Source organism: Chlamydotis macqueenii, chromosome 1 (genome assembly GCF_036417535.1).
Source record: "Chlamydotis macqueenii isolate bChlMac1 chromosome 1, bChlMac1.mat, whole genome shotgun sequence".
NCBI lineage: Eukaryota > Metazoa > Chordata > Aves > Otidiformes > Otididae > Chlamydotis > Chlamydotis macqueenii.
This window is the reverse complement of record NC_141556.1, coordinates 2,422,531-2,448,129: the sequence shown is the minus strand read 5'-3', so window position 1 is coordinate 2,448,129 and position 25,599 is coordinate 2,422,531. Positions and strand designations below refer to the sequence as shown.

Below are 25,599 nucleotides of genomic sequence, written 5' to 3'. Positions count from 1 at the left end.
TTGCTCGCTGAATTTTCCTGAGCTAAGGAGGTCTGCGAAGGTGCACATCAGGATTTGTCCCGTTTCCAGCATTCACAAGCAGCTTTGTGCATCACCAGCATCGGGAAATGGGAAGGGACGTGTGTGTGTCAGTGGTGGCCGTCGGGCTACACAGTTCCAAGAATGGAGAGGAGATCCTTAGAGGTTGTGGTTCCAGTTTAGAGGAGAGATGAGAAGAGACTGTATATTTGTATAAGCGCCTGACTGCGGCCCTGTTCATGATGTTGCCATTTGAATCTTCCCTGTGATAAAGAAATTCCAGGGATGACTCAAAAACCTTTGTGTTGAAGGTTTCCCAAAAAAAAGTCTCCTAGTGCTGTAAGTGACATCTACTTTAGGGGGTCATTAAATTACAAATTTAAAAACTCATTGGCAGAGTGTGCTTGTGGCTGAGTGCTGGTACCCTGCTAGGGAAGACACGGCCCTTCAACTCTGAGTTGATGTGTTTTGGGACAGCCTAAGGCTCAAGCGGTTGAAGATCTGTAGCTCAGGACTAAGGTGTGCTGGCAGACAAAGGTGGATGAGTCTGGTAGTGCATGCGAAGCGGAGGTTTGCCCAAAGCACATCTATAAGTAATATTTTCATGAGCATTTGCGTCCACGCTCATTTAGCACAGGGATAATGAGATTTCTGTCTCCTGTACATCCTTCACATTTAAGTCAAACATGTCAGCAAGAGAAGATTGAGTACTTTGTCGTTAATGAGGCTGCATTTTGGGTGCCTGCAGAATGACAGAGGTGGGTTTTCAGAATTGTGTCACTCAGAGTGATTATTATTTAATGTTTATTAGCACGTCCATGAAATTTAGGTGCAGCTGTTAGAAAACACCTATTTTGTGAAACTGTTGATGTAGGGTTTGTGAGAGACAGAACAATGTTTTGGTTTCAGTTCTTCTGATTTTATTAGAAACAAACTGTTTTTAAAAAGCATCTGATGTGGGTTCTGTTTGCATTTCCCCAGAGTGTTTGTTGCTCTGCCGCAGGGTTCAAGTAACGCGACAGAAGGAGCCGTCAGGAATTCTCACTGGGTGTAGGATAACCACTGATCTCCAAGGTGGACCCAGTATTGCCCAAGGAGTCTTCAGAGCTGAAGGAAGTGTATTCAGGAGAACTTTGAGGGACACAAAAACACATTCTGGCTTCTTGGAGCAGATTGGGCATCGCTGAGAAGCCGCCTGAGAGCCTGGCCAGTGTGAGACTGTGCCCTGGTAACGAAATTGCCCAGCGGCCTGTCTGGCCCCACGTTCCCCACCGGCACGGGGTAATGAGAAAGATTAAAAAAAATCTGGCAAGCTGTGATATTATCATATTGATGCTTATGGGCTTTTTTCTCCTTTCTTTCTTTATCTTTTAGAAAGCCAGCTTGACCAGGGGTGTTTCCCACAGCAGTAGTGTCTACCCAGTATAATCCTAACACGGCAGAGCTTCCTTGTGGTCGTTCTCACATTTTCTATCGTACTGATGTTATTCAGAAAAAAAAAATATATTACCTCCAGTGAATTTTAAAATTCGGTATCACTTATGCCAGGGCGGATTGGGCCAGTGGTCTTCTGAAAGCTCTGATAAACATACGGCGGCAAATTAAAATTACGTGGCTGAATGACTTCCTGCCCCCAGGCATCTGCCCTGTCCCTGCAATGGTTGTTGCTGGAAAGGTGAGGATATCTGATCTACTTGTGAATCAGATGCTGAAAACCTGTAGTTTTCACGGTATTTTCAAACAGACATACCCTGATCTCACTTTACTTTAATATGTGATGTGGAGTCCTCTGAAGGTTTGGGAGAAGGTTCAAAGATGGATGAGATATCACTAGATCATGCTATCAAGTGGAGTGGAGGAGATGGCTTGACCATCTGATTTTAATCCATCACCTCATCTCTCTGAGCCCCTGAAGATTTTGAGACCTACACTCTTACATGCCATTGGTGAGAGTGGGACACTTGGCTCCTCGGAAGATCAGAGCTGTTGTATATCCTATGTTGAAGGTTGTCATATTTGAGTCCTTCTGCTCATTCCTCTTCTGCCCCTGAAGTTTTAAGAGCCGATTTTTTCATCTGGCCCTATGACTTGGACAGCAGACATATTTGTGTGGCAAACGTGGCGCTGTAAAGACATTGTCTACACTTTGACTCTTTTCTAGAAGTAGAAATTTGGGGAACCTGAGAGCTACAGTAAGACTTACCCAATTTTCCCTTCTGTCTTGGGAACGGTCACCAAGAAGTGCTGTTGGAGCCTGCTGTAAAAAAATAAATAAATAAAATGGACTGCGGGAAATCTTCCCTATTCATTAGGCTTCATCATGGACTCTGATAGTTCAGCTCGATCCTCAAACGCTGCGTGCAATATCCTTTTCGAATCACATTAAGTCTGACAGCTCTGGATTGCCTTGATAGATGTGTAAACGGTCAGCCCCATTGTGAATGCTGCCGAAACCCGTGCCTCCCGTCAGCGAATCTAATCACGCACTCCCGTGTAAGCGAATTCTAAGCTCTCATTACATGTCGAATAAAAACTATTTACTTGTTTTGGTTTTGAATTGCCAGCAATTAATTTAGAGTCCAGCGAGGTGTGAAAATAGGGCTGATATTTTCCCTCTAGGCTGGATTTAGAAGCGCAGTGCTGAGGGACCTCTTGGGTCATGAAGTCCTGGTCCCTGCCATCAGATGCACAGCACTGTATAATCTGCTTTTTGTAAACATATCAAGTCTGTTTTCAAAGCTGCAGGATATGTAGAGTTACATTGCTTTAGTGCTTGACTATTTCTCTAATTCCAAGCAATAATAATACTCAAGGCTGTTTGTCAGTGCCTGCTGCGAAGTTTGGTCCACCTGACCTTTGCCATCTCTCCCTTGGGAGAGAGGTAGGTAGCTTGGATCATCTGCAAATGCGTCTGCTCAGAGCTCCTCAGCCTTTTTGCAGCTCAGTAGTGAGTAAACTAAACAACATGAGATTTGGTCCAGAGGCTTAACAGAGTCTTCTTCAACTGCAAATGGGACGTTTTCAGTGGCAATACTTTTTGCTATCTCTTGGCCGATTTTTCATAGAATTATAGAATGGTTAGGGTTGGAAGGGACCTTTAAAGGCCACCCAGTCCAACCCACCTGCAAGGAGCAGGGACATCTCCAACCAGATCAGGTTGCTCAGAGCCCCAGCCAACCTGGCCTGGAATGTTTCCAGGGATGGGGCATCCACCGCCTCTCTGGGCAACCTGGGCCACTGCTCCAGCACCCTCATTGTAAAAAATCTCCTCCTTATATCTAGTCTGCATCTACCCACGCTCTTTTATTTTAAAATCATTACCCTTTGTCCTGTTGCAACAGACCCTGCTAAAAAGTTTGTCCCTTTCTTTCTTATGAGCCCCCTTTGACTACTGAAGGGCCGTAGTAAGATCTCCCCAAAACTTTGCATCTTACTCTGGGACTTAATTTTAGTATTTTTTTCTTAAGGACTAGACCAACAAAACCTTTTCAGAGGCCTATATTTATTTAACATGAAGTTGAGCTGTTTTTCAAAGGACTCAGGCTTATTATAAGCCATTTCCAATTTCCTGGTCACAAAGTGTGGTCTTAGCAACCATAGTTTGGAAGGACTTCCAGATTCAGTAGTAAGGAATGCTTTATTTTTGTGATAACTGAACTACTCAGGATCACCTTGAGCACTTGACCTCAGCTACTCTTGTTCCTTGAGGTCTGTCAGAAAGCACTCTCTGCCGTTGAATTCCTCAAGCTGAAGGTGTGTCGGTGAGTGAGATGACTTGTGGGTGAATGGGACGCAGGAGTGAGGAAGAGATTCATCTGACATGGGGTGATGGATGAGTGCGCACGTTCTCCTTCTGCCTTTGCTGACAGGTGGGGTTGTGCAGCACTTCGTGGGCTTTGCTGAATTAACACAGCACATAGGCATTCTCAGGCTGTCTGAAAAGTGGCGATGAAATAATTTTTTACCTGTTTGCTACTGTGTGGTCCACCATCAGGAGTACCCTTCACTGAAGGAAGCCAATCATGAGGACATCTTTGCAGCCCGAGAGGGCCATACTGGTGGTTTTTGGGAACAGAAGTCTTGCACTAGAAAAATATTTCATCCCCAGTGCTATCCAGGTCTAATCTTTCAGATTTTGGCTTCACTTCACACAGAAGTTGCAAAATTTGCCAACGTAGGCATGGGGTGGGTTTCTTGAAAACCAGAGTTTGGCCTGACCGCTGTCACAGTTGGACATTTCAGGAAAATGTCCTCCCTTTTCCAGAGTGCTCTGTAGCAACAGGCAGTGATTCTGCTGAGGGAAGAAAGCTTGTGAATACCATTTGGCCAAAAAAAAAAAAGTAATTTCTCAAGGGTATTTAGTTGGCTCCTCACTTGGGAGGAGTTAAGGAAATTCCTTTTGGAGAGATTATATAGCCACATCATCAGCTTGCTTCGTGCTGCTTGGGTGGAAGGTGCATAAATACGGATTGACCCTGTGTTGCAGTAATGCCTCTCCCCTTTTAAGCACTTAATATTTAAAATTACTCTTCTATCTCCAAAAATTCCTGTATTTTTTGTCCAGTCTCAAAGTGTCTAACTGCTTCCTGCCCTGTACAAATTCCAAATGAGGTGGCTGTCACATTTCTTCAGCACTTTCACTCAACAGGCCTCAACATGTCTGATCATGCTCCCCATCAGGCCCCGCCACAGCTTTTTCTGGATAAGAAGAAAAATATTTCTCCTTCGTAGGAACGAAACTAAAAACCAAGCAAGCAGTGACTGAGTAGTAGCCTGGTAGTAACTGAGCTACTTCAATTTGCTCCTTCTACGTGGAGCTGAATCAAATCTTCTGCTGTTGATTGCAACAATGTCTTGACGCCGGAGACGAATTTCTCCTCTGCTCTCTTGGCGGTCAAAGCTCTACTCCCAGAGGCAGAAAGATGGTACGAGCGATCTTGAGTGCCACCTGGCTTCCCGATAAAGCTTGCATTTCATCCGGTTCACTTGTCGGTGATATCGTTCCTCTTAACAGCGCGGCATTGCCAGAGAGATCTCGCAAATGTGACAACATTCAAGAGACAAATGATCTCCATTCGGAGTTAATTTCTGTTTCCCAGCAGGGCTCCGCTGTGACCCTGCTGGGTTTGGAAATGCTGCTGTTTGGTTAATAGATGAATGTTTTGTGGATGACTGTATCTGTGCTCTGCTGGTGCCAAGTTTGGCTTCCTCTGCTTCCCTCTCCTTCGCGCTTGCAGCCAACATTGCGACGCCTAAATGGATTTATTCACAGGACAATAACTTGACTGTCATTAGCATGGGGAAAATAACGTATGAGCAAGCGATAAAACAAAATGCTCATTCTCCGCTATCCATAACTGCCTGGGAGGTCTGTTAAAGATGTACGGTAGGGAGCCATCTGCTTGGAAGGGGAGATGAGTCTGTCAGGAAATAATACACAAGTTAGACATGGGAAGGGAAGATCTATGGTATCATCCAGACCATTTGCTGAGCAGGACTGCTCATTACTGCTCTGCCCGCTCCGGCTGGGAATTGAACAATGGCATCTCTGCTGTTATTAGACATCTCTCATAATGAGCTGACCCAGTGGGTCTTTCATTTCCCAATCTGATCTTTTTTTCCTCCTAGAATGAGATCTGGGGGAAAAGACAACTTCTTTTTCACTGCCCTTTTGCTGTATTTTGGAAGTGGGATGTTGCGGTGTCGCAGGGTTCTGCGTTTCCTCGCCGCGATGGAATTCCTGAGTTATGAGCAGATGGTTGCTAAACTGCTGAGTAGTTCACTTGGTTCTTTCTGCTCCTTGCAGGGAGCTCACAGGAGTAGAAATATTCATCATGTAGCGTGGGAAACTGTGAAGTGCAACAGAATACTTTTTTGCTTTGAGTTTGGTTTAGTTTTTTGGATTAATGTAGAGGTCTGGAGGAAGACCATGATAAAACACCATGACAGCATAGTTGGGATCTTGTCAGCCTGGGTGTTGTGGTTGTGAAAGGAGGAGAGGACAAAGTTGGATGAAGTGAGGGTTCCCCTGACATGTAATTCAGGGTTTACCTACAGGAGTGTTCTTCAACCCATGACGTTTGAGTGTACAGTGCCGGCCAAACAGTGCAGCTGGCTCCTGATGCAAGTATTTGTCACAGAGCGTGGCTCCCATCCAGACCTCAGTTTATGTTGAAAGGTGTTAGGAGACTCTGTGAGAGGTTTTACTTTTCTCTCCCTCTCCGTATGAATGGGATGGTGAGAGTTGCGTGGGTGGTAACGGGGCCTTGTTTATGAGATTCTCTACAAATGTCCAAGTGATCCCATTTCCACACCGTTTTAAGCTGGTGTGACCAACCTTTCCTATCGGAGATGGTCAATGTGAAAGGGAAAGTGCCCTGCAGGTTAACGGGATTTTCCAAATTCATCACTACAAGGTGATGAAGGTCTGGTACATGAATACAACTTTCTCGGTTTCCATGCTCACACCACAGCTCACACTTGGAAGCGTCCTGCTTCAGAAGTGGTCCCACAGTTGGACCTGTCATGAGGTGGGGTCTGAGTCAAGAAGAGGCAAGTAACTTTATTTAAGCAGGAGAAAATAATGTTTTAATAGTGTTTAAATTTTGCATCCAGCACGCGAGTTTCATTGTAATTGCTACTTCTCTTTGTAAGAATCAAAGACTGGTGGTGTCTTTTCTCCCATCTCCTGAGCAGGAGAGTTTGTCAGATCTCCATCTCCAGGGGTTGTAAGTGGTCAGTCAGTTGTGATTAATGCCATGTTAATGCAAGCTGTCGGATATTTGGAGAGAGATGCTCACGATCTCCATGCATGAAGAATTTCAAAATAATCCTTTGGGGACATCCAGGGACAGAACTGTGATCTCCTTAGTCTTTGATGTGTAGAACATAAGGCTTAATTTGTTGAATAACTCACAAGTGATACCGTCATGTGCAATGTAGGAGTTTTCTCCTCTCTGTTTTTTGGGCAGAGCACTTCGCGCTACATCTTCCCTGTTGGGCTGGTGCTGGACGCCAGTGCTGTCTGAGGGCACCATGAGTTGCTCTTGAACTGGTCAACTCGAACCCTGCTCACGCCACAAGAGTGAATGCAGAAAAGTAAACAAAGGAGATAAATGAAACTATAGAGCTTTTAATTCCTCTCCTTCCTTTTGCAGGCAGTTGATCCTTTTGTAGTTTCCAACTTAGGAAGCTCTACGTAGTGCCAAGGGTTTTGTAAAATTAAAATTTCACAAGACTAAGGTTATTTGGGTTCTGTTTGTGTGTGTAGACATATATGTGTGTTAATTTTTACCTTGAGTACATTGCCTCTCATTTCCTAGTGGCTTTGCTTTTTACTTACTAAGTTGTACTTGGGAGGAGGAGCAGGGGAAGCAGTTCTGAGAAGACCTCAGCTCTACTAAGGTTGTGTCTGGAGGTGGTTGGAAGGCATTTTCTTGCTGACTTGTATTGTGATTTCTCCATACCAGCAATGCATTTCATTGAAATGCTTTTGCAAGCAAAGGAAGTAGGAGTTGGGGAGTCCAACGTCTCTCTTGTCCTGGAGAGTCTGGTGGTTAAGAGCATTGGCCTGGGCAATAAGACATACAAGTTCAAGTCCTTCTGCTGACTGAATGGTCTAGGAGAAAAATTTCACTCCTTTCTATTGGTTTACCTAGTCACTGAGACAGGCAGAGATCAGTTTTGTCTGTAAATAAGTGTTTCGGCCCACATCTGTTCTAATGGAAATGTGGAAAGGGTCTTGATTTTGCCCATTCTGTTGGGGGCAACCTAAGTTGGAAACATCAGGAATTGCTGTGAAACCAAATTGTCATCCTCTGACCATCTCTGGGCTCTTGTGTGCATTGGAGTGTAAATTCCCCTTATTATTTTTTTTCCTTTAAAATTAAGATCAACCTTAGCCCTGCAGAATCCAATAGCTCCAACTTGAGGGCAGCTCTCCGGGAGCTGGTGGCTGTCGATGTTGCCCATCAATCGTAGCTGTCAGTGGTAATGTCCAGCCCTGCGTGCACAGGGCTACCTTACCTGTGGCAACAAGTTCTCAACAAAACCAAGGCACTAAGGATTTTAGCAAAAATACAGCTGCTGAGTTGCAGAAATCCATCTCAAGTTAGTTGCTGGTAGGTGACCTTTAAAAGCATTTTAGAATATTTGAGATTTTTACTCTCTAATCCCTACATTTAGAGAAGAACCATCTACAGATGAACCTCAAACTATCATTTAGGGAAGAATGACATTTTTATCTAGTTGAGGATGCTTAAACAAGGCTGAGTTGGTCTATTCTTTTTTACAGCTGCCTCTGGAAAAAGGAAATGTATACCGTCCCTGTGGTTTAACTGCATTTTCATCTCTGCTGGCTTACAACGTCAAGCCACAGAAAGCAATACCATAAATATAACTGCCCATTGTAATACACTTTTGGATGTCTTGGTGGGAATTGAGTCCATTGCGTGTCATTAGATGGACCCTGTTGAAGGGCCTCTGCTCTCTCCCTGTGTTTCCCAAGGATTGCTTTGGAAAATACAGACTTCTTAATCACCTTAATTATAGTTGAGTTAATGAAGAGTGAGACAGATGTGTGAATTGTGGTGCTCTAAGATGAGATTTGAGTGACCTGTGTCTTTCGGGATCCCCCCTGTGTTGACTGTTACCTTCTAGAAACCCACTGGTGACATTGGTCTTGTCACTCTATGTTGTCGTTTAGCCCTACAAATGAAGCTTTTAGACATGTCTTCCAAAATCTGACAAACTAATTTTGGTGAAATGACCTCTTTCTTATCCCAGAAGCTCAGCCTGAGTTAACTGTTAAGCCTTTACGTGTTGTTCATTAATTTATTTGGCCATTTTGTTTCTAATGATCCTTTGCGTTTCCATTAATTCTTGTTGAATTTAGATCATAGTTACAGTCTTTGCATTGATGTCCACCCTCACTGCATAAATTCAGGGGCACAATTTCATTTTCTTTTGGGGGGCTCAGGCCTGCTAAGCATTCTCCATCTGTTTTTTCCAATTGCTTTTGTTTTTTCATCAGCCAGCTGCCCTTGTTGTGGTTGCTGTGTTTCCAGGAGCATCTCTCCTTCATGTGGGGCATGCGTATGCCCTCTCTCTAGCAAGAAATTTTTAATAAGTAACTATGCTTTAAATGCTGGGACTCTGAGACTAAAGAAAATAGACCTTGGAGCACATAGCGTATTCATAAAAATAATACAGATGGGTCTTATTCTTCAAACTGGGCTAGCCATATGAAAACATTTATTAAACAACGAGGTTCAGTCTGCTTCCAGAATTGATGGCCTGCTTCTGAGCATCATTAATTTCATGGTCCACGTTCAATTTGTATCGTGCTGCAGCTGCTAATGATATTCTTGAGCGGATGCTACAAAGGAGAAAGAAGCCTGCCACTCAGTACATGGGAAGTAAATCGTCACCTTGCTGTGAGTTTACCTGTAATTGGGAGAGTTGTGTAAAATCCTAAGAAGAGCCACTTCTGGGAATATTCAGGGAGGCTAAAAATGTCAGGGACGGGCTTTTCAGCTCTTGCAGTACGAGCCATGCTTGAAATAACGGAATTATTCCTTTTCATTGCAGCCTTGCACAAATGTATATTGATTAAAAAAAGGAAGAGCGCGGCCCGTGCCTGGCACTTTTGAGTGATAAACAGTTATGCAGCAGTAAAGAGGGTGTATTAAAGGGTAAGAGCTAATGACTTTTCTTGTGTATGTAACGCATTAAAACCAGCATGAAGCTACAGCTATTTTATCATGCTGCTAATGTCCCTGACAACATTCACTTGGTGGGAGTGAATGAATGGAAATCCATTTAGAGAAGTAAATTAAAATACCTTAAAAAATGCCTTTAATAATAGCTACAGAGCTCAGCAGGAGCAGAGAAGTGAGAGATACAAAAGACCTATTAAGTTATCCAGTCCATCTCCCTGCCAAGGCAGCAGTATTCCTTATTATGCAGTTACTAATCTGTCGTTCCGTAAAGATTTAAATGTCTCAAGTGCCAGTGCCTCTGATGGGAGAGCAATCTAAAGGCTGGAAGACTGGACTGTCCCAAACTTTCCCCTGTGTGCAACTTCATTTTTCCTTCCCTGCTCGCCTCCTGCACCGGATGCGTGGATGTACAATGGGAATAAATGGAGGAGAATCCTCATCCGAGTGGTGACTTTTACATGTCCTGCCTTTTAAGCTTGTAATGATGCTGAGTTAGCAGCTGGCTTGGTATCAGGGATGCATGTTTCTTTGAAGACTATTGAAAGACATCTCATCAAGCGGATACTTCCATTCCTGTGGCTGCGATTTACGGCGATGTGTTTTTGGAGGTGAGAATTTTTGGCGAGGGGTGCTCAGTGGCTTCTGCTGATAAACCATCTCCAACATGATGGACTCACTGAATCCGATCCCTTTTTTGGCGTGCTGGCAAGCTCCCGAGCACTGGCTAGGAGTTGAGGTACTGAGAATTCCCATTTTCTGGGAATTTGGGAGATTTGAATAGTTACGGTGTCTTTTTGGGGGACAGATTTCCATTGCTAGTTCTGGAGAAGAAAATGCCACTGCTTTTAGCTGTTGCTGTGTCAGAGCTTCTGGGATGGCAAGGTGGTTTTGTTTGGCTAATTGTTGTCTTTTGCTATCGTATTTGAGCTCAAAATCAGAATAAATGCATCTGATCTCTGGTGTAATCAGCCGTAGAAGTTCACCCAGCTGTTTCTGCATCAAGTCCTTAACTTTGGTTTGAACATAGCTTATCTTTCAGAAAACCACCTGTCCTTGATTTGGAACCTGGCAGAGGTGGAGAATCCAGCACACATGATCACAAGCTGTTCGTGTGGTTAATGACCTTCACTGTTAAAACCCATTTAGCTCGTTTCTGCTCTGGTATGATCCAGCTTCAGCTCCCATCCTCTGTCACACCTTTCTGTCTTCATGGTGGCAAAATGGTTTTACGGTGAGACAAATGAGCTGTAGTCTGGTATGGGAGTGAGCATCAGTCGGCAGCGGTCACTGAGGATAGTGAAGAAGAGCTGACTTGCAACCCAGATGTTAAGTCCTTGTCCTACATGACGTGTGAAGGCATGAAGGTGGATGTTGGCCAATTCTGACCTGCGATGCTGTAAGAAGGGACTCAGTTTAATTAGAAATTTGGGGAAGTCTTTCTGCGAAGACGTCTCCTTGCTGTGAAATGTGATCTGGAGCACAAGCCTGTCTCAAATTTGGACAAAGAATGTGATTAAAAATCCCCTCCACCCTTACCCTTGTCCCTCCTCTCCAGTCTTCCCTGGCCTGGGGATTTGGCCTCATGTGTTGCAGAAAAGGCACATGTGCTTTTAGACTTTTGTTTAAATTGCAGAGCTGGTGAGTATCACTTCTGGGTTTTTTAATCATTGCAGAGCATTGTTTGGAAGTACTCGTGGCAGACTCCTCTTTCTGTGCTTTAAATAGTTGTGGTTGATTGCGCGCTTACTGGGCTTCAGCAGGGCTGGCCGCAGTTGATGTTAACTTTGGGTGTAACAGAGGCTCCTGTGTTCAAGCCATGGACTCTGTAAAACCCTAAATAGTAGTTATAGTGTTTAGAGGAAGAAAATAGTTCTTCTGCACTGTCAAAGGGAATACAGTAATAAGCAGATTTTACGGTACATGTTCTCCATTTAAAAAAAAAATGTACATTTTGCTCTTCATCAATATTCTAGTTCACTGGAGCAAATATTTTCTGGATCACGCAGTGGCAGGTAAATAAGAGTTATCCAAGCCCTTGTTTGTGCCCTCATTTGGCTACTGCAGCATCGCGTTTAAAGGTGAGAGAGAAACACGTCGTATGCTGGGCTGTCGTTCACATCTGTGGGGATGGAGGCACTCAGGACCTCTCAGAAAAAAAACATCATAAAAAGAAGAATATCACCTGCAGTGAAAAAGGCAGAGCTACAGTTAAAAAAAATAAAATCCCTTGGAGCTAGGAGCATTTGAGAAGCCAAGTTGTAGCAGGATGTAGTATAACCATAGTAACGGGCAGGATTCTGCAGAACTGATACTAGAATAATGAAATTTGCTGAAAAAATACGCTGTATGAGAAAAGCAGACTATCAGATATTGAGGCTGTAAAAAGACTTTTTTTTTTGCATTTGAACACGTATTTGAATTGATACATACTAAAAACTCCAGCCCTTTGTAAACCCTGGATGTGCCAGAGAAGAAAACAAATTGAAAAGCGCCCTTATCACTCGCTGTGAAATAACCACTAATCAGTAAAACGGGCAGTTTAGCCTAGCATCTTTCCTCTGCTAGCTAAAATTTTTTTTTCTTGGTTCAAGGTTGGTTTTTTTCCTTCTCTTTTAGTGGAGGTAACCACTGATGTACTGAAATAGAGGTGCAGGTTGGCTCCCCACGGCGATGATGGAGCTCTCCTGCCCAACCCACGCCCGCTTCCCCAGCCGCAGGGCTTGCGTTGGCTATTTTTTAGACGTCACGTCGGCTTAAGCAACCAGTTTATTGCAATTTTCCGGGGAAACTGGGTCTCCAGCTCCTGGTTTTCAGTTTTGAATGATTTCGATCTCTAACTCTGCTCCACCAACATGTAGCGTCATCTAAGGAGATGGGAGAATGGTTATTTCAGTAGCCTCGTAAGGTATTTGTTAAACTGCTGGAATTTGAGCAAAGGGAGTGGGTTTTATCTCCATCTCCCGTTGTCCTTCAAGACGCTGACAGCATTTGACAGCAGAGCCTGTCCAGGTGTTTAAGCAGCTCAACTGGTAAAGCAAAGACTGGTAAAGCAAAGCGCGTGCTGGGCGGTCTTCGCAGAGCTCCGTTTCACCCGCCTGTCGGGTAACAAACCGTTATTAATTGACAGCAGAAGAACCAAATTGCAACTGGCAGCCTAATGCTGCAGAGCATCGTGGGTCAGAGCGCAGGGGGAGGCAGGATGGCGGGTGGGGGCATGGGCTGGGGAGGCAGCTGGGGCACGATGGGTTTCCTGTTTTAGAGCTGATTGCCTTGGGTGTGATTTTGGCCAAGCTCCCACAGCTGCTGAAACCCCATTAGTCTCTATAAATGTCCTAATAAAATTAATCATAATATTAATGAGTCCTAGAATAGAGCAGCCCAGGTTGGAAGGGACCTGAAAAGATCATATAGTCCAACCTCTTGTGGGAAAGGGAGCCAAGATGAGATCATCCAGCACCCTCTCCAGTCGCATCTTGAAACCCTCCAGTGGTGGGGACTCTACCACGTCCCTGACGAGGTTGTTCCAGTGAATGATTGTTCTCACTGTAAAAAATGTCTGGTTTACATTGATATGAAACCTCTCCCACTGCAACTTGTCTCCGTTGCCCCTTGTCTTCTCCATGTGGCTCCTTGTGGAGAGAGAGCTTCTGTCCTCTTTCTAGCTGCCCTTTAAGTACAAGGTAATGTCATAATAAAATTAATCCCAGATCCCAGATCTTGGACTCCGTATCCTACATGGTATTTGGGGAATTTCACATTTTTATGCAGAATTCTGTATGCCAGGCCAGTATCTAGGAGCACATTGAGCTCAATCATCTCTCCAAAGCCCCATTGCATCTTATTGCATCTGGTGGCATTATGCTGGTGTGATACCCAAGTGCAACGATAGCGAGCTGGGTTTCAAACTTTTCCATCCCCTTCACACTCCCGTGGGTGTTGCTGTGCTGAGGGAAACGCTGGGCAGCCTCTGGCCCTGTTTCAGGCCAAGCAGCTTCCACCCTGGAAGCAGCTGAGATGGAGCCTCTGAGCAGAAGGACGGAACAAAAATCAGACAACATCCCAGGTGCTGGGACTGGTGGGAGCGTTTTGGCTAAACCTTCTCTGTTATTTGAACACTTGCATTGGGCACAGCATGGGCAGAATTTTGGCAGCTGCCTGCAAAGAGATCTGGAGAAGTGGGATGGGAACGACCAACGCTGCGATATGGAGAGTGGGCCCAAAGGGGAATGAGGAAGAATGAAATTTTGATTTGAGAGTAGAAACTTAAATGGATCTTCTCTGGATGCTGTTTTCTTGGGATCTTGGTTTAAGAGGTGGACTTCCCTGGTGTTCAACTTTCTCCAGTGCACGCTGTGGGGCAGGGATGGCACCAGAGACAGCACTGGGGCTCCTGAGCCAGAACATTGCTCCAGGACCCTGGGTTGCGGCTTTGCAAGATGTTTGAACCCAATAGTGAGATGCCGGGACATCACCCCACGCTTTGCTGGTGTTCAGATGGATCCAGAGCCAGCTTTCACTGTGTGCCGATCAACTTTGTTGCCGCCGTCCCAGCCTTTCCAGAAACCTCCGCAAGATCATTTCTGCGGCTCATCGCAGATAAAGGAATCAGCCTAACACCCAGAGGTACTACAAGAAAGCAATGCCAGCTGTCCCGGCAGGAAAGGAGACCCTCCATGGTCTCCTAAACCACAGCCATCCAGGTTCCAAGTTCAGCCCCAACTCTGCACCCCAGCTCCACGAGAGGAACCAGAGGAATTCATGAGGAACTTTGTCACCCTAATGGATGATAATATGGCACGCAGCATCCAAGACAGGTTGAGGCTGCGTTGAGCAGAACAAATCTGTACGGATGGCGCGTTCCTGCTGGGGCAGGCGAAGGATTCCTCCTCTGACGTGGTGATTTATAGATTTGTAGCTCTTCCCTGAAGAGTAGTGCCCCAGCGTGGGTCACTGGAGCCCTCTGCTGAACACACCTTCTCAGTGCTGGGTGAGGAGGATAAATGATGTTTTGAAAGGGCAGATGCTGTGAATTTAACATTTTTGGGGTGTCAGCTAAACTCCAGCTTCAAAATTAGATTAGGCTTTATTTCTTTTTCCCTTTAAGGCAGCCACGTCCTGCACTCATCTGGTGCCTTCCTCTGCCAAGGCATCTCAAGGAGATTTTTAAGTGATGGGCAATAATACGCGAATAATCGACAACCTTTCCAGTGCCAAGGTCTCTTCCTCCATCTGCTGTGTTTTCAAGAGCCCGTCACGTGGTTGAAGACAGGTACAGGTACATTCCCGTCTTTGCCTTCTTCCCCCAAGAAAATGAAGCAAGTGAACGGACATGGGAGAAGCTGTGATTTCTGCAGAAAAAAAAAAAATATTCAGGGTGGAGATTGGTGGAGATACCTAAAGGTATTATTGAAATATTACCTCTGGATCTGCTTGTTCTCTGGCACTCCGGGCTGGTGAAAGCCCTACGGTCGGAGTGTGAATTTTACCTGCCCTGGAGCTGCTCTACGTTATCTGAATCATAGAATCACAGAATGGTTTGGGTTGGAAGGGACCCTCAAGGGTCATCCAGTCTAACCCCCCTGCAAGGAGCAGGGACATCTCCAACCAGATCAGTTTGCTCAGAGCCCCGGCCAACCCGGCCTGGAATGTTTCCAGGGATGGGGCATCCACCACCTCTCTGGGCAACCTGGGCCAGTGCTCCACCACCCTCAGCATAAAAAATTTCTTCCTTCTGTCCAGTCTAAACAGTTACCCCTTGTCCTGTCGCTACAGGCCCCCATCTTTCCTGTAGCCCCCTTTAGGTACCGGAAGACCGCTCTAAGGTCTCCCTGGAGCCTCCTCTTCTCCAGGCTGAACAGCCCCAGTTCTTTCAGCCCGTCCCCATAGGAGAGGTGCTCCAGCCCTCTGATCATCTTCATGGCCTCCTCTGGACCTTCTCCAACTGGTCCACGTCCTTCTGATGTTGGAGGCTCCAGAAGTGGACGCAGTACTGCAGGTGGGGTCTCACCAGAGCAGAGTAGAGGGGCAGAATCACCTCCCTTGACTTGCTGAAGCTTGAGCACAGCTGAGAATAAGGACCATACCATGGAATAGTGATAAATGTTTGCAAAATACAGGAAAGATAAAACCCACGGTGTTAGTAACAACTGGTGCTGCTCCATTTTATCCCATTGCCTCGACAGTAGCTAATGGACGGGAGGTCGTAAGAAGGAATTTCTTTTTATTTTCAGTCGCCTGAAGACCCTTTTAAAACCTTCGCCCCGATGTGCTGTAGGAGTAATGAATCGTACCCTCGGCGCAATGTTAGGATTCAGCACCACGCAGCGTTTTCAGGTGCGAGGCGGCGAATATTGTTCTGTGGATGAGTTTCCTTGTTAGCGTGGGTTTTTTTAAAAGGCTTCATTGAAGTGCCGCGCCATAAAATTATGCTTTGATCATATCCATTTGCTGTTAATGAATCCAGATGGGTTAGAGGCAACTGGATTGTAACTCTCTGATGCAACGTGCGCTGCCTTTCATTTCCTCGCGCGGAGTTTCAGAAGATCCTGTGCTGGCCCAGCTAACGAATCCAGCTCTGTTAACGCGGCCTAATGCGTCCTCGTACATCCCATCCCCAGAGACACATGCAGATGTGTCAGAATTGCTGTGGAAAAGGTTAAAATGTTACAGAAAAATAGCCACTGCATATCTGGGACTGGCTTCTTTCATATGGTAATCACCTTTTTTCTTTCTTTTCTTTTTTTTTAAATCATGCAAGTGGCTTTGTATTTCCTTTTAAATCAAAGGATCTCATTCTAAAATCAAGATATTGGCAGAGCTTAGCTGTGATTTTAATGTTGTTGTAGAGAGGAGGAAGTCAGTGGGAGAAAGTGCGTAAAAAACAGCAATACCTTCTTTTTTAACATGCAGTCTTTGGATTTTTAAGTTGTTTGCTCAAATGTTGAGTTACGTAAAGGAATAGAAATTCTTTTTTGTGTGGTTGCACATCCAGCCCGTGAAGTTTGCTCTCACCAAGGACGCCTGGAAGGACAGATCCTTCCCCTGGTGAGCTAAGAGAGATCTGTTAACAGCATGGGTCTGCTGGAAATCCCACCCACCTCTCACCAGTGAAGTACCACTGGAAAATGAAAAGCTGATTGTCCGTGCAAAGAGGAGAAAAATTGCTTTTGTCTTCCAGGTTGCTGCATGAGTTAGGAAGGATTTTATTTTTTTCTTCCCTGTGTATAAATGTTCATTTCAGTGTCTCGCCCTTAAGGATCAGGATCAGCTCCCAAAGGACACTTGGATTTGGAGTCCACAGCAACTTCTGTATTTTCCATTTGCGCAGTCAAGGAGGTTCTCGTGGCTCACATCAGCAGGTTGGAGAGTCACCTTTTCCTCTGCTGACAGACAGACACTGGCCATGGGAGCACCTTTAAGCCATCTGGGGGCAAAGGCAAGCACCTCTGCTTAACCCCCTTGCCCAAATTGTGCTTGTTGGTGCTTGAAGGCTGAAGGACAGCAGCTCCTTCACCAGCCCAAATGCAATGAAGGTGTGACTGTGCCCTACCTCTGGCCCATTGGTTCTAATCAATCTAATTTCCCCAAATTATTAGATAATTTTTCCCACAGCTTTTATCAGCCCAACATACGTGGTTGTTGGGTTTACAGCAGCCAAGCAGGGATGGCAAAGAGCCTGGGCGACATCTGAATCCCGCAGCTGATGAGCTGCGCTCGCACCTTGGAGCCCATCGGTATGAAAACGGCGTCCGCGGCTGCTGCAGCCTCTCTGTGCCGTTGTCTGCTCCGTTTGCTTGCGATGGCTCTGGGTTGCAAGTCCTGTAGGGTTGGTTGTTCTCCTCTGTGCGCATCAAGCCCAGGGTGGGATTGATTATTTATTAAACCACAGATACGTGTAATAATGGGAGAAGCAGCGTAAACAAGAGCATCTGAGAGGCAGCTACACCAGCCTACATTTTTGTTTGGACAAAATAATCCCAAATTGTTGCTAATTACAATATAAAAGATAGGTTAATTCCTGTGATTTGCTTGAGAGCAAGCTTAACGAGATACAAAAGCAACCAAAGAGAAGGGTTGTTGGTTTTTTTTCTTGGAGTACAGTTGTGAGCCAAGGACGTATCAGGAACAGCGAGGCGGTGACTAAGCCTTCATTGAAACCCCCACACGCAAAGGAGTCGTGCGCTCTGCATGAGGATGAGGTTTGCAGATGCTTTTGTACCAAAGCGGGGCCAGGTCGGGGAGCAGAATCAATTCCTGTCACTCAGGGGGTTGCTCTGGAGGAGCAGGATTATGGATCGGGGCGATGCTGCCGCACTTTAATCTGGAAATCAGTGGAGAGACGGAAGCCAGGTTTGTGGGGATGTGGCAGGGACGATGATTTGGGGGTTGATGAGAATTTGCACCGCAAACAACTGAGTCACAAACTCCTCTTCACGTCCTGATTAACACTGAGAAAGGGCTAAATTAGGCCTTGATGCAGCTCTCTCAAAGTCCCTGGCGTCCCTCTGTATAATTTGAGCCCAGGATTTTTCAAACGAACCAGGGCTCCCAGGTGCTTCAGTCTCCTCCTTTGTCTTTGCGCATAGCTCAGGAATAACCCGTCACTCCACCAAGACTAATATTAATTCACTTTATACCAGCTTGGGACTTTAATGACCTTCCTTCTGTCTTGTTTGTAGCAACCAAATTAAATACAGCGGGCGATGTTATAAATACAAACCTCACCAAGTCACCTTGGGCTGCCTCAGAAATTCCAAAATTCGTACAGGACTCTTTAAAGCTCAGATGTTTTCAGATATTACGGTACCTCTTTCTGCAGGCTGTCCAAACTTGCTCATCTGTAGGATGTGGAGCAGCATTTCAGATGTGCTCTGTTGTTCCTGTGTTTGCAATGCACCGCTTGGCGTAACAGAAGGATTGCAAGGTGCTGCTTAAACCTCAGCTGCCGGCAGAAAGCTTGCGCCGTACAAATGCAGTTTGTGTGAATGGGAGCGGTCGGTGGGTGAAATCTTTGCTCTTTAGGATAGTCTGCAATCTGTGAGTCCAGAATTGTTGGTCAGGTTGAAATGCTCAGGGTTTGCAAGTCCAGACAGAGCTCAGGGAAGCTGCAGGTACCTGGTTCCTCTGAAAATCATACTTTTGCATTTTGAGGTTTCATCTGGTGAAGAAAAGAGCTGATGAACTCCGCTGGTCCTCAGCCACTGGAAAAAAAATCCACACTCTTTCAGACCTGACACTCAAGCCCCTAAGCTGCCCTCTTCCATTTCTTGCATGGTTTCTGCTTTTTCCTTGTCTGTTCTGGTTTACGTCACTCGGTGGCATGGGCTGCTCCTGCATCTGCTCAGCATCAGGGAGCATCAGCTGTACAGTTGCATCTGTGATGCTAATTAGCAAAACATGAGAAGGTTGAAATTAAGATTCACACCGAACTGCTATTCATACTAGTGCTTTTCTTTCTCTTCCAGAGCACGGTAATTGTGGAGAAGACCGTTCAAGACCTGATGAACCTGATGCACGACTTGAGCGCCTACTCGGATCAGTTCCTCAACATGGTGTGTGTGAAACTCCAGGAGTACAAGGACACCTGCACGCTCGCCTACAGGTACAGGAAGGCTTGGAAATCCATGTATGCTGAAGATACATCTCTTGAGCTTTTGCTTTTTTGACGTGAGTAGGAAGGAGTTGCCTCTAGAAATCATCTCTGCTGGGATGGTCCAGGATATTTCTTTCTAGGTGGGAAAAAAATTTGAAATACTGATAATTTGTATATGAAGAGTCTTGGTTTCCATGTGACGTTGTACACATCACACTCTGGTTCAGGCTTTTTAAACGTGGATGGCAGTGGTAGTAGAGCTTGGAAACGACACAGCTTTTCTCTTTATCAGGCAAAAGTTGACCTCAGTTTGGAGACGGAGAGTGTAAGGCATCATCTTCGACATAAATAGCTGTATACAGCTATTGCTTGCTTGTAAAGCAAATCAGATCCTTCTATTTGGGTGTTCTCGAGAGATTCAGGTATATTTTAATTAATTATATTGACATTTGAGTATTCAGATCTTGTGGCAATGTAGGAATAGGTAACAACAACGCACCATGTAAGTACACACACACTGGGTTTTGTGGAACTTTCCCCAAACCTTTCCGTGAACTTATTCTTTCAGGGGCTCGTCAGGTGCTCTGTCCTGGGCTGTCTTTGTTTGTTGGTGTTTTCAGGTGATCTGCGATCCGCTTCCCCAGCCACAGCGTGGAAACTGGATGCTGTGTGGTCCCACCAGGCACGGAGTTATCACGCTGAGTCGTGGGTTTGAGTCCTTCAGCTGCTTGCTTTGTCGTAGATTTCCTGGGTGACCGTTGATAAGTTAACTTATTCTCCGTACATCCCCGTTGCCTGGCTGTAAAACGGCCCTCCCTGGAGTGGGGAACTGGGAGCATGCCCTGCACCGTGGGGCTAAATAGAAAGACACCGAGGGTGCTGCGCGATGTGGGCTATGATAGCTACTCTACATAATCTCCTGTAATGGCTAATTGAGGGGAAGCTGAAAAAGCCCCTTGTGTTTTCTGACCGAGACCGTTAAGAAATTATTTCCTATTGCCTCCTTTCATTCAGGAGAAGTTTCCTCTGGCAAGCGGCTGCGGACAGGCTCATTATTATTATTAATAAGGCCAACAATAGCAGTGAGCACATATGTGGGCTAAACTTTGTCTGAGCGCTCGTGTAAATTGGTAGCTGCTCGTGTGCCGTTGTCCAAAATCCTCCTATTTTATATGAAACTGCACTGACTGGAGCCAGACAATAGATATAATTTCTTTGGCTTGAACTTGAAGGTCCTTCCTTCCTTCCTTTGCCACTACCGTTCCTGGATTTGGCACCTGCTGAGGAGTAATTAGGACAGCCCTAAATCGGCAATATCCTGATTACAGCGGGAGGAAAAACAGGAAACGTTCTAGTTTTGCTGCTAGCAAATGACTGACTGAAATAGAAATCTATATACATTTCAAATGATGCCGAGGAATATAGCAGCTACCCTGCTTTCCCAGGGCGAGCGGTTCCATCCGCGGGGACGTTATGCCCTCTGCAGGGATCTCGCATCCGTACGGCTCCGCGCAGCCTTGCCCTTTGGACCAGGGGCTTGAGATGGAGAAATCCTGATGTTGATAAAGTTAGCGGAGGGAGGATCATTTATAGCTGCTCAAAATCAGAATAAACTCCCTGGGGCCGCGTATTAATACGCTCAGGCGAAGCTATCGGAGCAAGGGAGTGTGTGTCTGTTCTTGAGATGTCAAGATAGCGAGGATTTGGGAAGCCAGAGCGACGGCTTATGCAAGATTTGCACATGGCATTCGTTTATTCCCCACGTGCATGTGTTTCTTGAAGGGGAAGGTGAGCAAACGTGGATGAAATGTATTCAGATAGCGGCTCCTCAAAGCAAGGCTGTTTTGCTCAGAGCCCTTTGCGGAACAGACAGCTCTGTCAGGACGTCAGTGCTGAGAAATGCACAGCTGATATTTTTCGTGTTTGATTTCAATTTGGCTCTGATTTTCTGGTGAATGCAAAAAAAACCAAACCCTAACAGGGCTGGATATGAATGGCTTGGACATTTATATAAGTAGCAACTGTGCGTTTTCTTGTTTTAATTGATGACGAATTCCGGAAGCGTGTTTAATCTCATGTAGGTGAGATGTCTTCTGCAAATTACATGTTTGTAAGAAGTGCAATTTCAGTTTGACGCAAACTGTTTACAAATCTCAGTTATGTTTTCTGACTAATTTGTGAGGGGTTGGGGATTAAAATGACAACAAAAATGGGAGACGGAGCCACAAAAGCTCCTGCTGTGTTGGCAGTGCTTTTCTTAAGCCTTGTCCAGCCTACGTCTGGCTGCTGCTTCAGCAGATTTCTGTGAAAGCAGCTCTACTCCTGAGTTAAGCCTGTGTAGTTAAACCGTTTTTATGGGGCTTTGGGAGGGACTGAAAGGCCATACAAGGAGTCACAGGGACAGGGAAAAACCTGACCGGTTCAAGGTAGCTATCCTGAACATGAGTCTTTCCTTTTGGTCTCTTGCCAACACCCTTCTCAGACAAGCTTTGCTGTCTTGAGTGCTAAAACTAATCTCTTTCCGTGTCTTTCTGCAGAAATTGGCCCCATGTTTAGTTGTGTCCGTGTTGGAGTTGCACGTTCTTATTTTGTTGTCAAATTTCAAGCTCTGTTCTTTGTGTCCACCGTCTTCTTACCAATCTTCATCCTCCCTCCCTTGAACAACCATCCTAAATAATAGAATCATAGAATAGTTAGGGTTGGGAGGGACCTTCAAAGCCCATCTAGTCCAACCCCTCTGCCAGGAGCAGGGACATCTCCAACCACATCAGGTTGCTCAGAGCCCCATCCAACCTGACCCTGAATGTTTCCAGGAATGGGGCATCCACCACCTCTCTGGGCAACCTGTGCCAGTGTTCCACCACCCTCAGTGTAAAACACTTTTTCCTAATATCTAATCTGAATTTACCTCCCTCTATTTTGAAATCATTACCCCTTGTCCTGTCACACCAGGCCCTGCTGAAGAGTTTCTCCCTGTCTTTCCTGGAGGCCCCCTTTAGGTTTTAGAAGGCCACTCTGCGGTCTCCGCGGAGCCTCCTCTGGGGAGAAATGTATTCGTTTCCCTTCTGAAGGGTCTGAGTTAAGGCATCACTCACCCAAATGAGGCTCTTCAGTCTGTAAAAAGAGGTAGACATCTCCAGAGGGTGATTCACTGTAATGAAAACGTGCCTAAACTCTCTTGAGGTGCCCAGCTCTCTCCATCACCTGTGAAGGCAGCTTATGGTGACCGGCCTCCTGGCTGAACCATCTCAGCTAAATTTGTAAGATTAGGCAGGTTATAACTGGACCTGTATCTCTCCAAATGTTATGGGGGGAAAAAAAGTCACAGTTCCTGCTTTCCAGCCAGGCAAAATAAAAACTAAGCCTCGTTTTATCGGTGAGGAAATGAGGGGCAGATGAATTCATCCAGGCTCTGGGGTTTGCAGTCAAGCAGGGAAATGCTCTTGCCACTCAGTTTACTACTTCTTACTGTCATCTTCCTCTTCTTGCGTTAACTTTTTGGCTTTTAAGTTGTCTTTTTGACTCTTTTTCGGCAGAATTCTTTCTCCTTCAGGCTGTTAGGTACCTGGCACACGCTGAGCACGCTGCTTTCAAACTCTTAGCAGCGCAAGCAGCGCTCAGCATGGAAACATCACCTCGGCCCTGGGAAGAGAAAAAAAAATACTCAAAAATACATTTGGCACAAGGCAACGGAGTCCAATTAGCCCCTGTGGCCCCCAGATGTTTTCCTAATGAAAAGCCGTCGCCCCCCAGTTGTGTCCGGGGACGTTCCCCGTCACACTGCTCCCAGCTTGGGACCGTTACCACCAGCAGATGTTTTCTGGATCAAACCCACTGAGCTGTGGAGGGATGAACCCTCCTCATTCATGTGCCGTCACCTGTGTAAGCGTTACACCTATTCCCTGCCCGCTCCCAGGAGCTGGATACAAACAGATGGCTTTTTCCTTGGCCCATTGAGCTCTGGATTAATTAGTTGATTATGGCACTGGTGGTAGCAACTAACCCTGTTACAGCAGCAGGAATAATTACATAGGAGTTTGGGAGAACGGGGGTATTTGAAAGGAAGCGTTCTGAGGTGTACTAAAAGATATCATCCTTTCTTGTGATATTTTACTCAAGGACCTGAATTAGATTGACATTGATAAGAAGTTACGGAGGTTGAAAACTGGCTGAGATGCTGAAAAGGTGGAGGGAAAGGAGTTTTTAATTGATGGGGAAAGCTGGGCGTCTAACAGAGATGGTGGTAGGTACCACCCTGTTTACATCTTCCGTAATGAGGAGGTGTTTGGAGTACAACCAACCTGTCAATAAAAATTAGGAGGTGCTGCAATCATGGGAAAGAATGGGGACATAATTCTAAGGGACCCACGTAGCGGTGGCAGTGTCCCAGCATCGATTAATTTGAAGCTCCCTATTGATTTTGGTGGAAAATTCTGCTTAGGGCTCAGGTGGCTTTTGGACCCGTGAGTACCACCTTGCCGAAAGGTGAGAAAAGCAGGAGTTGTGTGGGTTAAGCTCTTGGAAAACACTCACCCTAGAAAAGCAAGGACACCAAGCTCAGTTTGCAACTCGCTATAGCAGCTACACAGCCTCTTCTCTCTCCTCCCCCAACACCCACGCCAAGAGGCAGTAGGATTTTTGAGGACAACAGGTAATAAGGATCATAAAACAGAGAGGTAGTTCCATCCCCTGTATAGCTCCATCAGAAGATTCCCAAGGATAACTTGCCTTCTGGACACGTGAAGGGCTATGGTGAGGCTGTAAATAACCGAAGAGAGTAAATAGTGACAGTGGTGAGCGTTGAGGCTGCTGTAAGGGGAAATAACGGGGAGTAGCAGGATGAAATTGAGTAAAACAAAACACGAGCACACTATCAGGATTTTATTTTTGTCCGAGAGTTAGATTTGTTCAACTGTGAAATAGACTCCCAAGGGAAGGAGACTATTACTTTAGTCATTTAAATCTGGAGAGGACAAAGCACTGGCTAATATATTCAGTGGAACAGTTGTCTTGCCTTGGCAGAGAAATGGCCAGATATCATCAAATTCCATTTTTCCATCTCAGATGTCAGAGATTCTGGTGGAGTTTTCTGTTTCCCCTAGTTTTTCACCAAGTTCCTAACAGCAGCAGAAGGCCAAGTTGAAATTTTGACGCTGAGGTCTTCTGCGGCTGGGAACAAAATTCATTCTTTTGTTGGTGGCAGACTGAACATGAAATTTAAAGAGAAAGAAGATTTATATTTAAGTGCATGTGACAAACTCATTTTCAAAATCGTGTGTGCTTACTGAGCAGAGGTTGTTTTCTTGGTGTAGGTGAAAGGAGTGATGGGTTGCTCCATGCTGGTGGGAAAATAAGTGATCTGCTCTGTTTCAAGATGGAGCCAATGCTGATCTCCATGCCTTTTTCACCGTTTGCCTTTTCAAAATGCAGATACTCGGTGTGTTGTTACTTTTATTTCTAATTATTGACCAAAACATACCTTTCAGGAAATTTAAAATGAGACCGGTTAATCCACGTAAACCCCTTAGAAATGTGTGGGGTCTTCACTGTGATCTTGCATGACCCTTTCCAAAATCACCACCTGAATGCTAATGACAGCTCTGAGCATCTCTTTGCTCCCTGCAGCATCCTAGCTTGGATCCAGAAGCGTGTGACCGAGTAAATGGCTCTGTAACGTCCACGTTGAGCTGATATGGGCTGAGCCAGCACGTATACGTCCATACTGCAGCACCTAGCTACTCCAGTTCTTGATTGACAGGTCCAGTGTTGAATCTCTGCATCTTTTTGATGCACAAAGTTTCTATCCATGTTGGAGAAGTCATTTTTTTTTCTGAGGGACAGTAACAGAAGAAAGATCTATCTGGCGTTTACACTTGTTCAAACCCTTGCAATGTTTGCCACAGCCAACATGCATTATTTCTAGGTGTCTTGTGGCCTTGTGAGCAAGGGCTGATGGGTGTTTGAGGGGCAAACACAGATCCCAGAGCCTTTTCTGTATCTTTGCATAGTAGAAGGTGATCAGTCTCTTAGTGCACAAAGGAGATCTTGGTTCTGTTGTTAACCTGTAGCTAAGCCTCTCCATAAGAAGAGGACTTCTGAGACCTTGTCTTCTCAGATGCTTCCTTTCCTAGTCACACTGTGCTGGTTGTTCAGTGGGTTTGCCGTGCCGTTGCAGAGGGAAGGAAAAAAATCCTACTACTGCCCACTGGAGAGGTCACCACCATGCTTTTGCTTTGAGTGATGTGAACAGGTCAAATGTGTTTCTTCTTG

The 25,599-nt window shown here is 45.5% G+C and overlaps 1 protein-coding gene across 1 annotated transcript in view; it reads left to right on the top strand.

Annotated features, from left to right (window-relative positions):
- The window catches only part of EXOC4 (exocyst complex component 4), a 393,362-nt gene that overhangs the window by 302,295 nt on the left and 65,468 nt on the right, over positions 1-25,599 (top strand). The window contains exon 12 of the mRNA XM_086744528.1: positions 19,202-19,338. Within this exon, the coding sequence (XP_086600654.1) occupies positions 19,202-19,338 (137 nt within the window). The remainder of the gene's footprint in view (positions 1-19,201; positions 19,339-25,599) is intronic.